We start from the raw sequence: 17242 nt of genomic DNA, 5'->3' as shown, positions 1-17242 counted from the left end.
AAGAGAAATACGTCAGTAAGAATAGAGAAATAATATACAGTGCAGACCCGTAACCTTCAAAGATTTAATATTCAAAGATTTGCATCTTATTTTACTATGTGTGCTGCAACCTGTAGAACTGGTGTGGCGCAAGCTCCTGTTTCACTTCCTCAGCAAGCTGTAAGTATCAGTATTTCTTGACCATGGTCCCTTGACCTTTTGTTTTCTACACAGGAAAACTGTATGATTTAGAAAGGTCCTCCTCTAGATGTCATCTAATGTCAGCCATTCAGTTACAGCACAAATATTTGTATTTGTTTCTAAGTTATTATTTTTTTAAAATACATAAAATATTAGAACTGTCTTCACAGACAGACTCTTAAATGGCTCTACTGTTTTTCTACACAGTGTACCAGTCTCTTTTCTCAGTTAATATTTCTGTGAAAATTTAGAGCAGAAGCTTAAAAGTATTTGATCATTGTGATAGCACTGAAAAAAAAACTGCCTGATGTGAGTCATTTCCTCTTCTGAGCTGTGAACCACAGGTCTGTTAAAGCATGTGATATATGTAGATGTGAAACTCCCACTCATTCAGCAAACAACCAGACAGAAAAATACCCTGTGGACCTCTTACAGCAAATCTATATCTGTTGTTGAGTGAGACACAATGTGGATTACACTTTTTATCACAACAACCCTCTGTTTTTCTATGTCCCGAGCTGGTGGTGAGTAAACCTACCATGTTATCACTCTTATGTTGAAAGGAGTATACTTGTGAAGTGAATAGCACACTAAATATCTCAAAGTTATGAATCCTTGAAAAGTAAAATTACCCCAGCTTCTTTGCTACCAATAGCTAGTAAAGACTCTAAGTCAACCAGTTTCACAAAACTCCCTGCAGTTTTATCAAGTGCTGATTAAACACTTGTAAAAGAACATTTTGTCTCTCATGTGTCTCTGGTGTTAGATGCCACTTAGACGTTTAATCAGCTTCCAGTCTTGTTTAAATGTATTCATTATGCTAATTTTGATCTTTCCATTCCTGTGTGTTGTAGACTTGACAGACTTCTGTGAAAATGTTCTTGATGAATGCCGAAAAAGTGAATCATGGATAGGGTAATTCAACTTACTGTACATGTCACATTCCTGTTTTTGAAAATGTATATAGTTAAATGTTAGATAAATGCTGTCAATACTGGCTAAAAAGTTTTCATCTCTACAGTGGCTGCTTTTCCGTGTTTTTACATGGCTTCATCATCAAATAGTACTTGTTAGAGTGTTAGTATACAGCCTCTAACATATAAATCACACACTGATACTTGTATGCTGAGAGCAAGACCAGTCTTATCTGAGAGGACGGTGTAGGATTGAGTCACAGATCTATCAACTAGAGGAACACAGTGTAACACTTTGGAGTAAACATAATTTTGTATTATTGTTTAAGTGTATTGTGTAAGCTGGTGTTTGTTAAACTTAATACATACTTGATTCATCTAGAAACATTATTTGGATGACAATTCTAAAATTTTAGCTGATGCTCATATTTCTTGATTTAAAGAGCTCAGACGTAGGCAGAAGTGCTGGAGATGGCGTAAATCATAAGACTGCGAACCTCTGTGTCCTCTTTCTCTCACTGTTGACTTTTGTCTCTACTTGTCTTTTTTACTGTACTTTTTATATTTCTTTCTTATTTTTCTTTTTGGCTTGTGTTAGCTGCTTGGATAGAATTAGGCAGCTAAAAGTTTTCAGTTAGGTTTAGTAAAAAATTGTGGACTGGGTTAAAATACCACAACTTATGCCGTGTCTTATCCTTTCTGCAGCTCATGCATCAAAAAACCAACTGCAGTAACACTGCGGTCTCTGGCATGGCAGCAGCTTTGTCTGAATTTCTCATGTTGTTTTCCTGTGAAAGACAACAGGCTCACAGTATTTGACCTCCTGACCCAGTATGAACCTTCCAGATCCCTCAGGTCATCTGGATCCGGTTTTTTATCAGTTCCCAGAGTCAGAACCAGACACGGAGAAGCTGCATTCAGCTTTTATGCTCCATATATCTTGAACAAACTCCCAGAAAGCCTCAGATCAGCTGAAACACTCAGTTTATTTAAATCCAGGTTGAAGACTCACCTGTTCTCAGCTGCTTTTGAATAAAGCACCAAATCCACACTTTTAAGCTTAAATTTCAAAACTTACATTTTAACTACTGACTTTATCTACTGTTCTGATTTTATCTACTGTTCTGATTTTATCTACTGTTTTGATTTTTGATTTTAAATACTGTTTTGTTTGTTTGTTTGTTTGCTTGTCTTAATCAATTTTAAATCATGCTTTTTATTTGTTTTTGCTTTTAATGTCTCTGTAAAGCACTTTGAATCACCTTGTTGTTGAATTGTGCTATATAAATAAACTTGCCTTGCCTTGCCTATTTAAAAATGTTCTGTGTACCAATGTCTTCAAAATGTAATTAACATAGCTTTTTTGGCATTTAAATATATTTATGTTTATCAAACTATGAGGTTCTTATTTATTAGTAATGGTTAGATGTACGAACCAAGGTTAGTTGGTAAAAAATTTAGTTTAGTCACTAGTTTGGGTTAAAATAAGCCTGTTTACTTTGAAAACTAACCGGTTAGACAGTACATTCAAATGTTACGCTGAGGGCTCAAGGCTAAATGTTTATGTAAAACAAGATTTTATAATCGTTGATGCCAAAGATAGCAGTGTCACATTTTGAAATGCCAAAAGACTTAACAAAGCTGTAGAATTTGATATATGATAATATGAACATTATTATTAAATTATTGTCAGAAATTTAAATTAAAGCAAGTACAAGAGAATTTATTTTTGTTCAGCTCAAGTTCTTGCAGTTTCATTTTTTCTCATTTAAATGTATATCCATGAACAAATGAAGTAATCAAATAGCAGAGAAAGGTCCACTATGAAATAATTGATCTTACTTCTCATCTCTTTGCATTAGTTTGTCTTTTTTATCCTCAGTTATATCCCTGTTTGCATGTTTATATATCTGAACTATGTTAAATATCTGTTGGTAGTTGTTACGAGGATCGAATTATGACCTGCAAAACAGGCCGCTTCATGACAGGCATCAAACAACTCAAAGTAGACTCGCTTCAAGAGGTGAGGTCATTTGGAGCTGAAGTGCTTTTTAGAAGTGAAAAAGTTACATTTGATCTGAATTTCTGTATTTTTGTATTAATGAACTCAAGTTATGTTTTCGTGTATGCTTTTTAGGTTGATGTGAGTCCTACATTTGAACATAGAGTTCACATCCCATCATCAGCTCTACAAGAAAGCATAGGAAATGTGTCTGAGGTGGAGGTCCTGGTGGTGGCCTCTGTAATTAACAGCAGTTATTTTAAGGTCGGTAATGCTAAAAGCAACAGAAAACAAACCTTAACTATTTTATCCACAGGAGGTTCAACTTTTTCTAATGCTGATGCGTCTTGCATTCCACCAGCAGAGTCTCAGAGCAGTTGCTCCTTTAATAAGATGTCCAATTACGTTTCACTGAGGGCCACAATGAGGAGTGTTTGCTTTAATTTGATCTAAAATTAAAGTTTGTCTTATATATCTTACAAATTCCTCAACCAGTCTACAAACAAAGTTAACCTTTATTTCAGTAATGTAATGCATCCTGGCTACAGTTCTATAAAAAGCCTGCTATACAGCCAACTCACAACAACATGCTTCACAAGCATGAATCCGAAAGCTTCTGGAGCAATTAGTTTTGTCCATACACATATGTCTACAAATCTTACAGAGCCTGTTTGTCAGGCCTGAACATAACAATGAAATTTGTCTTTACAGCTCTATCTGTTTGAGATTGAACCTGAAGAAGTGTTCTGGGTTGTATTTTCATTAATGGCTCAGCTCTCTACCATGAATGTTTCACAGGGGTCTAATCAAAGTCTGGACTTAAGATATCCTGCTTGAGATATTTAAACACAACTATATACAAACCATTCATCCTCAAAAATCCTTGTTTGACTGAATTAAAACAATTCTGCAAAGAAGACTGGTGTCACGGCTAATGGAAGGTATGGACTCAAGCGCGGAGCTCTGGATGCAAAGCAGACAGTGCGTTTATTTACAGTGCTCAAATACAGTCTTAAACAAGAAAGAAATGCGATTCTCCAAAGGTGATTTTCTCCCAATTCCCGAAGGTGGTGCAGGTGAGTCTCTTCAGTGAAAATCCGTGTATGCTTCGTCCGTGTGTGTTTCTCCTTCTGAGTGATAAAGGGAGGGAGGGAGACACACACGCACTCACACACAAGCAGGTCGTCCGGGGAGGACCGTCCGACCGTGACAACTGGTCATGTAAAAAAAAATTGTTGACAGTTATTGCAAAATAATAATAATAATATTAAACTTTATTTATAAAGCACACCTAAAACCAAGGGTATACCAAGGTGCTTAACAAGTAACATAGAGAATAAAAGAAAGAAAATAGAAATAGGACCAAAGCAAGTACTAGGTATGCAAGTAGATAACTGTCACTGATACATAGGAGAAGCAGCAGATACAGAACAAACAAGGAATTAAATGAGCATAAAAGTGCATAATGTAAAATCATAAGTGAAATGTTAACTAGAAGGAAGGGCAAGATTGAATAAGTAGGTCTTTAGTCGTGATTTAAACAGTGCAATAGAATCAGAGGTGCGGATAGCGAGAGGGAGGTTATTCCACAGTACCGGGACAGCCAGAGCGAACGCACGGTCACCCCGAGACTTCAGCCGAGATCTAGGTTGCATCAGAAGTAGTTGAGTAGCAGATCTAAGTGTTCTAGCAGGAGTATGTGGCCTGAGAAGTTCACTAAGATGACTCAGCGCTAATTTATTAATAGTTTTGAACGTAAGAAGTAATAATTTAAATTGAATATTGTACTTTATGGGCAGCCCGTGCAAGCCAGCTAGAACAGGAGTAATAAAGCAGAATTTCCTGGTACCAGTCAGGAGGCGGGCTGCCGCATAGAGATAAGGCGCAGTTGGTGGAAGCTAGATCTCACTACAGCAGACACTTACTTACCGAGTTTGAACGAGCTATCCAGCAGTACACCCAAGTTACAAATATACCAAAATGCAAATATTTTTTTCATAACACTGTACTTGTGGCACTTCAAACTGCAGTTGCAACTAGCCAACATTTTCAAAAAAAATCTTAAAGTGATGTGGAAATGTAACTACAAGACCTCTGCTAGGAATAAAGTTAAATTTTTTTCCAATTAATCTCACCCTAACATAACTGTTATGTATCATCCTTCTTTCAGCTGAGTCCTCCCCAAAACAGTAGGAGACTTCTTGGGGGTCTGGAAGTATTTAGGGACTCCGTCGTATGTGTGCGGGCAGGAAGCCGTGCAGTCAAGAATCTCTCACAACCCATCACGTTAACCTTCAAACACAACAAAGAGGTAAAAAGACAAAATTGTTGGACGAACATCTGAAATAGAAAATGTAACAACCTGTTTACCGTTCATTTTGATTCCAGGTTGAAAGTGGAACATGTGTATTTTGGAAGGAAACATCAGCAAAGGATGGAACAGGTACTATTGGAGATGTTAACCTTCAGTTTGTTTGTTTCTAAATAAAATGACTCAGTTACTCAGAATGTTTTCTTTATAGGTTACTGGAGCAATGAAGGCTGTGACACAAATTACACGGCACATGAATTTATTTGCAGCTGCAAACGTCAGAGGTTCTTTGCTGTGCTTGTGGTGAGCTGAAAATCTCTTCCTACGTATGATAAAAGCCTTTAGCAAACAACATGTTTATCTAATTAATGTTTAACAACTGTTACTGTTGATAAACAAATTAAATTGAGTAGCTGTTTCAAATGTATGCTGTACTTTTACTGTGTAAGAACACAACAACAGACAGAGGAAAACACAGAGCTTATATAAACAAGGGAGTAATGATGGAATGGGAAACAGGAGGGAAACACAGCTGGGACTAATCTGACAAAACGAGACAGGGAGAAAGCAAAACTGGAAACACTGAGCATGGGAGGCGAGACTGTCAAAGCAAAACAGGAAACAAGAGACATACACAAAGGCGCAGACTTAGCACTGTGACGTGGAGACATGACTTACTAGGGAACCAGAAACATGAGACAAAAGTAACTAACCATGGAACACAGAGAAGGCACAGTAGAAGAAAACTAAAGACTAGGAATGATAAATATAACACAAGCAGAAAACCATAAAGAGAACCAAAATTGTGTAAAACATCAAATCAAAGAAAATAACTACAAAAACACAAAACACTTGGTCACAGACCCAGTACGGTAACAAGCACACCTGTCACTCTGAGACCCACGCACTTAATTTTAAGCTTTGCCAGCACATGGATGACTTATACAATAATTCACTCATCATATAATTGTGATGAAGGGTGAACCAACCAATACAATCCCAAGCATTTATTGCCCCAACATGTAAACATCTCGCCATTTTAACATGGGAATGGGGAAATTTAGGTATAGATGCTCCTGTACAGATGTCCATCAAACACGTGAATGTAAATTACATTTCAAAACAACTTTATCTTTTTATCTTGCAGAATCCAGGAATATCGGTGACAAAAGCTGATGCCGACAAGCTAAACTACATCACTTACATTGGATCAGGACTCTCCGCCCCCTTCGCATTGATCAGTTTGTTCATCTATATTTATCTACAGTGAGTAGATGTTATATTATTCACATTTAAAACTTTATAGTTTTCAGTTCCCAATTGTGATCAAATAAGAAATTGGAGAAAATAAACAATTTGCAAGTGACAGTATAAAAGCTATTCAGTTTGTTAGTGACAGCAGCTCAGCGATAATGTCTGCTTTATAAAACAACTGTTGAAAGTGAATTTATCCACAGTTCCACTTCAGCAGTACATATCCTGATGTACATATCCAGAGTGAACTGCTTTGTCTCACACTGTGAAGTTCCACAGAAAATATTGAAATACTGTAAAGTAGTATTCAGTTGAACAGAGGTGGTATGCTTCATGGTTCTTTAGTCAAAGAGATGAAAAATATGTTATTAAAAACATATTATTATTGGATTTATTTAATCAAAAAGTGTTTTCATTCTAAAGTCAAACCACTGTAACATAGTCACATATAGAATCAGAACCACAATCAGAATGTATTAATCCCAGAGGGAAATTGAGTTGTCATTAGTGCTGGGCGATATGGAAAAAATATTTATCACGATATGAATTATTTTATATCACGATAACGATATATATCACGATATACCACCTGACCTGTGGTCATCTGGAAAGTATGCAGTCTTTAAACAGCGAGTGGAGAGGGTGCAGTCTTTGTTTTGAATTACTGTAAAGCATGTCGCAAATCCGGGTGCACGTAAAGCAGCACCATGTTGCAAAACCACAAGACAGAGTTTCTTTGCGAAAAATATCATTTTTTAATACTTTATTTTCTCTTGTTAAGAGTATGTATAGTGAGAAGACAACACTAATATATTTGCACAGGCTATTTAACCCTTTAAGACCTACCATAGAACCAAGTCCGCCAGAGCTTATCTTTACATTTATTTATTTTGAGTGTCTTCTTAGTTTTATTTTTGAGACACACAATTTTTTATATACTACAGGAAAAAGAAAAATAAATAAATGCAAATTTGCAAAAACACAGCATGTGCATCAAAATAAACTATTTACAACAGTGTAATTTGACTTCTAAGCATCCCAGAAACGATACAGAAGAACATAAAGTCAAACATGACTTTTAAAAACACCAACATAGGCTTTGAAGCTAAAAAACTACATTTTCCGCGAAAATGACGTCACTTCCGGTTTCGGGCAGGTAATGGCGGACATGCGAGAGTTCGCGCTGACTTATATACAAACTAGGAAGTGTTATGAACAGCTGATTGGATCGGCAAAGCCTGTTTCTGGAATATTATGTTTTTGTTGCTGCAAGTCTGGAATATTATGTTTTTGTTGCTGGAAGTGCTTTTTATGCAATTTTTGCAAAGCTATATGTGGAAGGAAACCGTGACCTAGGGCAAGCTAATGGAATAAGATGTAAGTACAACGCTTACGGTTTCATATGCAAAAAAAAACCCATTATTGCGCTACCTTACGTGGTTACAGTTCTACAGGGATTTAAAAATAGTTAGGCAAAACGGAGTGTGCCTGCTCCGACCGGTTGTAAAGGGTTAATGATATATTTTATGTAACAATTTGTAAAATTCGGGCTAGAAACGATAGAAACGATAGAAGACAAATGGCACGATAGACACTTTTCTATCGTCCACACGATATATATCGTCATATCGCCCAGCACTAGTTGTCATAGCAGCAAATATGAACAAACATCAAGCACTCATATAAAATGAAGTGTAGAGATTGAGATACTGATAGGTAAATATTAAGATAAATATAGAGGTATTGGTATAAATAAATATATATACATTTAAAAGGGACACACACGTGTGTGCGTGTGTGTAACACGCCCCTAGTAAAAGGGCAGCCAACAGATTATATCTGGTCCTGGAAAAAAAACAGATCTCGCTTCTGCCAGATCTTTAACCTCCTAAGACCTGAACTCTTCCATGGCATGAATTTTTAATTTCTCTTTGATATTTGGGCACGTTGGGACCTGATGAATGTAAAAACAAAGAATTTCCAGATTTTTTTTTTTACCTGATTTTTGTTTCTGAGAGAAATGAGATCCACATATAAGGACATTTATTTTAAATTTTGATAGAACAGTGGCAGTATAATGTCCTCGTATCTGGATATCAGGCCCTTGTAGAGCAAAATGTATTATTTTGGTCTAGACAAGCCAAAATTTGATGTCCACATACTTGGACGCCAGGTCGTAGGAGGTTAATTATACACATTCATATGTTCACAATCGGTTACAAAAATGTCTTAATCTCTTTATCTCACATTCCCAAAATCAGAATAAACTTAAATAATATAAACAAAAATCTAAACAGCCATATCGGTTGTTTGTTATTCAGAGCTACAAATCACACTCTTTTTACCCACACATAGTTTAATAAAACAAACATTCCTGCACTGTACCATATACCAGTGGCATATCTGTGTAGTCAAAATCTCCACATCAACATTGCAGAGTGACCAGAGTTGTTATTTCACTAACTTTAGTCAGTTACAGTGGCAGCACATCAAACTGTCTGTGTGAATTCACTAACTCAAATATACGGGAGCCGTGTTGTACTTTTGAGGGAGTCTTAAGTTTAAAAAAAGACAAAGCCGAAGGCTACACGCAACTCCAGCATGCGGCGAGCTAAGCTAGCTCCTCCTGTCTTAACCGTAACAGATTTCAAAGACCAAGACAAACAAATACAGATCCCACCGAGACAAACTGGTGGTCAGGTTTTACTTTTACTTGGCATGTTAATTATGTTGACCACATTCAATTTTTCAGTTCAATTAAATTTTATTTATATAGCGCCAAATCACAACTACAGTCGCCTCAAGGTGCTTAATATTGTACAGTGGGAAGGTAAAACTCCCTTTTAACAGGAAGAAACCTCCGGCAGAACCAGGCTCAGGGAGGGGCGGGGCCATCTGCCGCAACCAGTTGGGGTGAGAGAAGGAAAACAGGATAAAGACATGCTGTGGAAGAGAGCCAGAGATTAATAACAAGTATGATTCAGTGCAGAGACGTCTATTAACGCATAGTGAGTGGGAAAGTGACTGAAAAAGAAACACTCAATGCATCATGGGAATTCCCCGGCAGCCTACGTCTATAGAGATTGACAGACCACGTGACTTTCGTGCATTGCATGCCGGAAACCCGTGGCAAAACAATCAAAGTACCGCATCAAATGCAAGCATTTGCAGCACCACAAAACGTTCATTCGCCGGTTTCAATACCTTCTTGCTTTTTCTTTGCCCCCCAAAAGAGGAATGTACAAAACGAAGGAGAACAATGCCGGACCGTACAAAGACAGACTCGACGAAAAGGCAAAGGAAAGGTACGAGGAAAAAATCAAAGGAGTGAAAGGGTCAGACCCTTAGGAGCACACAGAGTGGACAAAAGACGTCAGCGTGCTGCCCAACTTTCACCACGCTCAGATTTATAATTATACGGTTCTTGGAGTGAGTGCATACACTCATGAAGTTTTTAGTAACTTCAGGTCACTGCAGCAAGCCCAGGTACAGTTTACCGACGGATGGGTACAGGACCTTGAAATGCACCGTGTAGAACACAAGACCATCGTACGTATCGTAAGTTTACCAGTCTCACAAATCGTCTTCATAAATACACATTCGTTAACCGTTTATTAATATAACCTTTGAGCTCAACGGTAATTAATTAGTAGTGGAAATAATTTCTAGTACGCATTACAGAAATGTAGCAGTGACAATAATATTGTATGTTGTAATCGTACTGGACAATTAGTGATACAAAAAAACTGTTTTATCCTGTGAATAAAAGTATATGATTTTGTCAATGTACCATGGTAATAACAGAAGCGAAACGCAATATTCTGTCAGTACAATTCACTATTTATGCACAATAAACAAAGGAGCATAGCGCGATAATTTCTGTTCAGCGCCAGACTTGCTTGTAACCTATATCACCAATTATGTTATGAAAAATGACGTATTAACTACTACAAAACACTGACCTTTGTGGAAATGCTTGGAGCAGACTAACATGTGAGCTGGAGTGTTCTGGGACATTATATTTGGTCTTTGAATGGCTGCAATCCAGGCCATCGGTCGGCTCTTTTTTACTTCGGAAACATGGCTTGAACAATTTCTCTTCAACGACGTAATCCGATAGCAACCGATCTCTTTACCCGTGGCTGTCATGCGACCGGCTATTGCAGTTAATAATACAACCGCTTCTTGCCATTTTTTGTTTCTTTTTATCGCTGTGTAACTGATTTCAATTGAAAGCCTGCTTGCGCTAGTACCTCTTGCCACGGATACCCACAATCCTTTACGGTTTTACCCCTCAATGACGTCACATTTTCAATCTCTATTGCAGCACAACTAAGGGAGGATTCAGGGTCACCTGATCCAGCCCTAACTATATGCTTTAGCAAAAAGGAAAGTTTGAAGTCTAATCTTAAAAGTAGAGATAGTGTCTGTCTCCTGAATCCAAACTGGAAGCTGGTTCCACAGAAGAGGGGCCTGAAAACTGAAGGCTCTGCCTCCAATTCTACTTTTAAATACTGTAGGAACAACAAGTAAGCCTGCAGTGCGAGAGCGAAGTGCTCTAATAGGGTGATATGGTACTACAAGGTATTTAAGATAAGATGGGGCCTGATTATTTAAGACCTTGTATGTGAGGAGCAGGATTTTGAATTCAATTCTGGATTTAACAGGAAGCCAATGAAGGGAAGCCAATACAGGAGAAATATGCTCTCTCTTTCTAGTCCCTGTCAGTACTCTTGCTGCAGCATTTTTTTGATTAGCTGAAGACTTTTCAGGGAGTTTTTAGGACAATAAGGCCACAGTAAGGACAGTAAGTAATAAGGTCCACATGTGGTCTTATTACTTACTAAACTGAATAAAACAGGTAAATGATGAGATGGACGACAGGTACTGCGTTTTACTCTCGCTTCTGCAAGATCTGAAGAAGAGCGGTAGCGTTACACTAACCATCTTACTAGGGCGGAGGTGCCCCCTTGTGGCGCAACTTGGGATCGCAGAACATGTTGGCTCTCCAACAAAAATCACAAAATTAAGGCCCTTGTTTAACAAAACTACACCTGAAAACAATGTACAAAAATTAAATCACATAATATGACCACACATTACAGTGTTTCATGTGCAAATATATGTCATGGAAGAATGAAGTTATGTTGTGAAAGATCAGATATATTTCACAAGTATAACCAGTTTAGTTATGCTGTGACAAAGTCGGTGGAACACAAAGCCAGTTCATCATAACTGATTGTATTTCTTGAAAGTCTAGTAGCCCACAGTCATGGGGGAAAAATGTTTAATAAATTGATCATTATCAAGCTATGGGTATTAATCTGCTTATATTTGCCATTCAATGGGAGAGAGCAGCTCAGTGTGGTTTGTGGCAAAAACCTCTGAGGACACAAATACTGTGAGAGCCTACTGTGCTGTTTATGAACTAAAGGGTAAAACTTTTACTACAGATGTTTTTACTAACTTTTGTCAGGGTGGCCTATATATCTGAGCTTTTATAACAGTTTACTCTAACAGTTGTCGCTGCAAAGAACGATGAGCGTGTGAGGTTGCAGAGATTGCGTCACAAAAGCTCAGTTGCTGCTTACATTTTGGGAACTATTTTTTTTTTCAACATGTTGATACTGGTATAAACAAAATGTAACCACTTCCCCAGAGACATCTTCTGTCAAGTAGCCTCAAAGAAACACTGCTACGAATGCCTGGAAATGCCATAAAAAACCCCAAAGCATTCAAAATAATAAACTCATTAATATTAATGGTAAAAAAAATGTGATTGTGAATGAAATTTGTAAAGTAATTAAAAAAATGTTGTGTACATTAATATATCTGTCTGAGAGTGATTCTGTCATGTTTGTCTTTGTAATTTGTTTAATGAATTTGTTGTTTTTCCCATTTCAGTTTTCAACCCATATTCTGTTACATTTCTAACATTATATTATGCAAATGAGGTGACTGCCACTCAAAGTGTGGTATTAAGTGAACTTTGTGCTCACTGGCGGGCTACATCTAGTTAAGAGACCATTAGAGGAGTGAGGCTACAGCCTCATGGCCTTTCTTACATATAGTTTTATCTGTTGCATTAGTGTGGAGTTATTACCATCATCTCACATCTAAAAAGGCAAGATAATGTCCACTATCTCCACAGTTGGCAACAAGAGAATAATTCTGTTTCTGTTTTAGTCGGCGGCATCCTGAGAAATCCATAAGTCTGCACATGCAGCTAACAGTGGCGATGTTCTGCCTCCATCTCACCTTCCTGCTGTCCAGTCTCCTGGCCCAACTACTGAAGGAAAAAGAGGACAGCTCATCTTGCCTGGTACTGGGTCTGGTTTTACACTGGTCCCTGCTGGCCACCCTGACCTGGAGTGCTCTGGAGGGGTTCCACCTCTACCTTCTGCTCATCCGGGTCTTTAACATCTATGTGAGGAGGTACCTGCTCAAACTGAGCCTGATTGGATGGGGTGAGTGTCGTTTAGGTGGGACACTGCTCTGCAATACACTGTCACAAATTTTTAAATGAAAGTGGATTGTGTTGAAGTGTTACATCACAATAAAGGGTTTAAGGTCAAGTAAAGTCTACCTACAAAAATCATGAATCATAAATTATCTTAAAAGGTATTTTGAAAGTAATTAAATGTAACTTATACTGAAATGAGCTCATTTCAGTGAACCTTCATTTACACAGGTAGTTAGTTTAACAAAGATGGTTTTATATGTTCATGTTTAATGTACCAGTCTGGACTCTAGCAGCAGCATTGAGAAGCAGAGAAACAGTGATAATAATGCCTCATGCTGTCCTAAAGAACATTCAGCTGACATTAATTCTGTCTTCCATGTTTTCAGGTTTTCCTACACTGGTTGCAGCTGTTTGTGGGATTTCACGTGTTTATGGCAAATACACTCTGAATTACAGCAACAGCAATTTAACACAACACATGTAAGAACCTATCTTTGGTATCATTTTATATTAGAGTGAGCCAGGAGATTTTATTTCTAAGCAAATCCATTTTTTATGTCTTTAATAATGAGCAGGTGCTGGATAAGCGACAAGTCTGAACAAAAGCTCCTTGTAGTCAGCCACATCACTACTGTGGCCTTTCCTTTCTTCGTGGTTGTGTTCAATGCCTGCATGCTGGGGCTGGTGGTGTTTAAGATTTGGGAGCTAAGAAGGGGTGATAGAAGCTTTGGAAGCAGCAGTGACTGGAAGAAGATAAACAAAGAGAGAAAGAAAAGGTTATGGAAGGACTGTGTCACAGTGCTGGGCCTCAGCTGTGTGCTTGGGTTACCTTGGGGGTTGGCCAGCACTACGTACGTTTCACTCCCTGGGATCTACGTATTCACCGTATTGAACTCCCTTCAAGGTTAGTATGTGATCATCATGTCAAGGATGAACTGAACTTTGATCATTTACTAGAAGAACTGACAAACTATGTTTTCCTCTTCACAGGTCTATTTATTTTCCTGTGGTCTGTGGCTTTGGCCTGGTCAAACTCTCAAACTGCAAATAACTCATCAATCAGAGACTCTTCCTCTCAGAAAATGATGACTACTAGTTTCAACAGCAGAAACTGAAAAGACTAATGCGTTATCCATGACCTATATTAGGTGTTGCGCTTCTATTGATATGTAGTTCAGTATAAGTAACAATTAAAAATATATACACATTTAGATGTGTTATTTCTTCCTTTTTGTGTAAATACTATGCAGAAATTTTGAAGAAAACACAGCAATTCTTGTGATTTCCTGTTTCAAGCAAACATCAATAACTTGGCTGTAATGAGTGGCTCTTTGAGTTGACTTCCTATCAGTTGGGAGCAGTGCAGTCATTCTACTCTGACCTCTGGCAACAACAAGGCATTTTCTTCCAGAGAACTGATGCTCTCTGGATATTTTTTCCAGCTTATTCCCTGGAAACTGCAGAGAACTTAGTGTTGGAAAATGCCAGTAGATCACCAGTTTCTGAAATACTCAGGCACCCATGAGCACACCATGCTCAAAGTCACCTCCGTTCTGTTTCTCAATTTAATCATGAGAACATCATCTTCACTATTCCTGCATGCCAATATGCATTGAGTTTGTTTGTGTGTTTTGCTTTTTAGATACTTGCGTTAATGACCTGTTGAACTAGTGTACCTAACAAAGTGACTAGTGAGTGTAGTATTTTTTTTTTTGGCTGATTTTAGAGATTCCGTGCTAATAAGAGACAATAAAAATGACATTTTGAAGACACAAATAACATTTCCATGTATTACATTTTATACTAGATGACCTAATAGTGTGGTCAGGGAGTGTATGTTGTTTGTGATTCCACAGAGACTCTGACAGGCTAACACTAGCAATACTTGGACAACTCAAGTATTGCTTGAGTTGTCACAACCAAACAGGACAAGCATGACATTGCTAAAGCATCACCCTTTGAGGTCCTTCTGATAAATTGCTCCTAATGCTATACCTCAGGGGTGTCCAGGCCTCGAGAGCCGGTGTCCTGCAGGTTTTAGATCTCACCCTGGGTCAACACACCTGAATCAAATGATTATTTCATTACCAGCCTCTGAAGAACTTCAGGACATGTTGAGGAGGTCATTTAGCCATTTCAATCAGCTGTGTTGGTTCAAGGACACATCTAAAACCTGCAGGGACACCGGCCCTCGAGGAGTTCGACACCTGTGCTATACCTACTTATAACTAGTTATTATTTATAGCAACGTTCAGGTTAAAGAAAAAATGAACTACAGTACTCTCTGAATGCTCTATATTCATTAAGAGTATTTTAAAATACCTTCTTTCTTAATCTTGCCAATTCTTCCCTGATATTGATAACGTAAATCTTTAAAATGTTGACAAATTTTGACAATTTTTGACAACGATTTTCTTATAAAACAGTATTTACTTTATTTACTGTTACAGTTATGTGTTAGGTTTTCCACAGCTTAATATTTACCTTACAGCAGTCTTCAAAAGGAGAACAGAGCGGAAGAACTCCTAAAATGCAGTACTCAGTAAGAGACAAGGCTGTTAATAGTCAACTCCAACATCATGACCCGACATTAGAAGTTTAAACAGGTGGCAGGTGCCACCAGGTGGCAGCAATACCACAGGAGACACTCTTCCTCTTTTTTATGCATTTTATGAATTGCGCATGCATTCATGCATGACTTCTAGCTCTGCTTTTTACCTGGATGGCCCTTGATGCACTTCTGTCTCCTCCTGATAAAGGTGTTTATCACCCACCCCTAGCTCCTGAAACTGTCTGGTGTAGCGCAACATCACTGAGTATATACTACATGCTGTTTGGATCAAACCGTGTGTGACGCTGTTTAAGCTTAGCACAGAAAATATACCAAGAAATGCGTTTCAGGTCATAGATGGAAATAGAGGAAACAGTTTGATAGGAAGCCTGCTGAGTCTCTCTTATACAGAACCCTGTCTACATCTTCTGAGATGTTTTTCAACACTGATTGTATGATGAAGGGACACTATTATCAGTGCTTGCTTTCTTGATCTTTGACATGTTACTCTGTATCAGAATCTGAAATACTTTATTAAGCCTGAAGGAAATTATGGGTTACAGCAGGCAGCATGTTGGTTGGCGCTTGCGCACTCACAAAGGAACGCTCCGACCAAACACACAATGTCTGACCTCCACCTTCGAGATAAGTGTTCAAAGGCATTTGGAATCCAGGATGGGGGACATGGGATGGGGACGAAGAGTCTAAACAGAGTCTGTTATCAGGGAGAGAGTTTTTTGTTCCGTGCTGCGTTTAATGAGCACATTTTGAGAATTCACGACTCGTCCCATTGTTTCAATCATCGCAGGCAGCCTTGTGGGGTTTTGAACAGCTGTTTCCGCCTTCTTCAATTTCCAATAAGCCAGGGCCAAGCCAGCTCCGATCAGCAAAAACCCCGTTATCATGGTTCCGAAAAGGTAGATGTCTTCAATGTCCTCGATCGACAGTCCTGCCAGGCACACGACCCTCTAGTTTTTCCACCCATCTATCGTGTATCCGGCAGGGAACGTCCCTCCAGGACTCCCCCCGAGCCCAGGCTTCTCGTTGAGAAGAGGGACCAGTTGATCAAATCCATAATTCCTCTTTTATGTTTTGGAGAACAGACTGTGAGAGTCGCATGTTGCTGTGTGAGGATTCCTGTTGTAATCATCCTAACCAATTTCCTATCGTACAAGGGCGATGAATTAGGTGCCCAGTTTCACTTTCCTGGAGCTGACAATATTTTCTATATGGGGTATCCTACAACTTTTTTCAGTCTGGGACAAGCTGAACTGAGGTTGATATCAGTTTGTGTCTCCAAATCCTCACCACAAGCCTCTTTGTGGTGTCCCAGGCTGAACAGTTATAACACTACTCCAGGCAGAGCACAGATTCCTCCATCTAGTTTTTATGGTTAGCGTGTGGGTTCAAGGCCAAGCCTCGGAAGGGATGATTTGGGAGTATCTGGTATTCAGTCCACTGTTACAGACAGTCTGGTTCTTATAGAGCTGCAGACAAACACTATATACTGGAATACAGATACCTTCAAAGATGTGGATTTGTTTTCATGTATTGCCATCTTTAGAAA

The 17242-nt window shown here is 38.4% G+C and overlaps 1 protein-coding gene across 1 annotated transcript; it reads left to right on the top strand.

Annotated features, from left to right (window-relative positions):
* The first annotated feature begins 592 nt into the window (after positions 1–592).
* Positions 593–14302, top strand: LOC134623808 (adhesion G-protein coupled receptor G1-like). Its single transcript, XM_063468828.1, has 12 exons — positions 593–704; positions 1035–1095; positions 3033–3117; positions 3232–3360; positions 5267–5407; positions 5485–5539; positions 5619–5710; positions 6555–6673; positions 12848–13128; positions 13511–13604; positions 13700–14028; positions 14115–14302. Exons 1-12 carry the CDS (start codon positions 647–649, stop codon positions 14237–14239), a joined length of 1569 nt encoding a protein of 522 aa, XP_063324898.1. The 5' UTR covers positions 593–646; the 3' UTR covers positions 14240–14302.
* The last annotated feature ends 2940 nt before the right edge of the window (positions 14303–17242 follow it).

Source organism: Pelmatolapia mariae, linkage group LG1, assembly GCF_036321145.2.
Source record: "Pelmatolapia mariae isolate MD_Pm_ZW linkage group LG1, Pm_UMD_F_2, whole genome shotgun sequence".
Taxonomy (NCBI): domain Eukaryota; kingdom Metazoa; phylum Chordata; class Actinopteri; order Cichliformes; family Cichlidae; genus Pelmatolapia; species Pelmatolapia mariae.
Note: the sequence above shows the minus strand (reverse complement) of the source record. Positions and strands in the feature narration are given on the sequence as shown.

Bases quoted from the DNA above. Each gene is read 5' to 3' on its own strand.
- LOC134623808 (XM_063468828.1), top strand. From the start codon at position 647: ATGTGGATTACACTTTTTATCACAACAACCCTCTGTTTTTCTATGTCC. The intron at 3,361-5,266 runs GTCGGTAATGCT...TCCTTCTTTCAG, and splicing joins TTAACAGCAGTTATTTTAAG to CTGAGTCCTCCCCAAAACAG. The intron at 6,674-12,847 runs GTGAGTAGATGT...TTTCTGTTTTAG, and splicing joins TTCATCTATATTTATCTACA to TCGGCGGCATCCTGAGAAAT.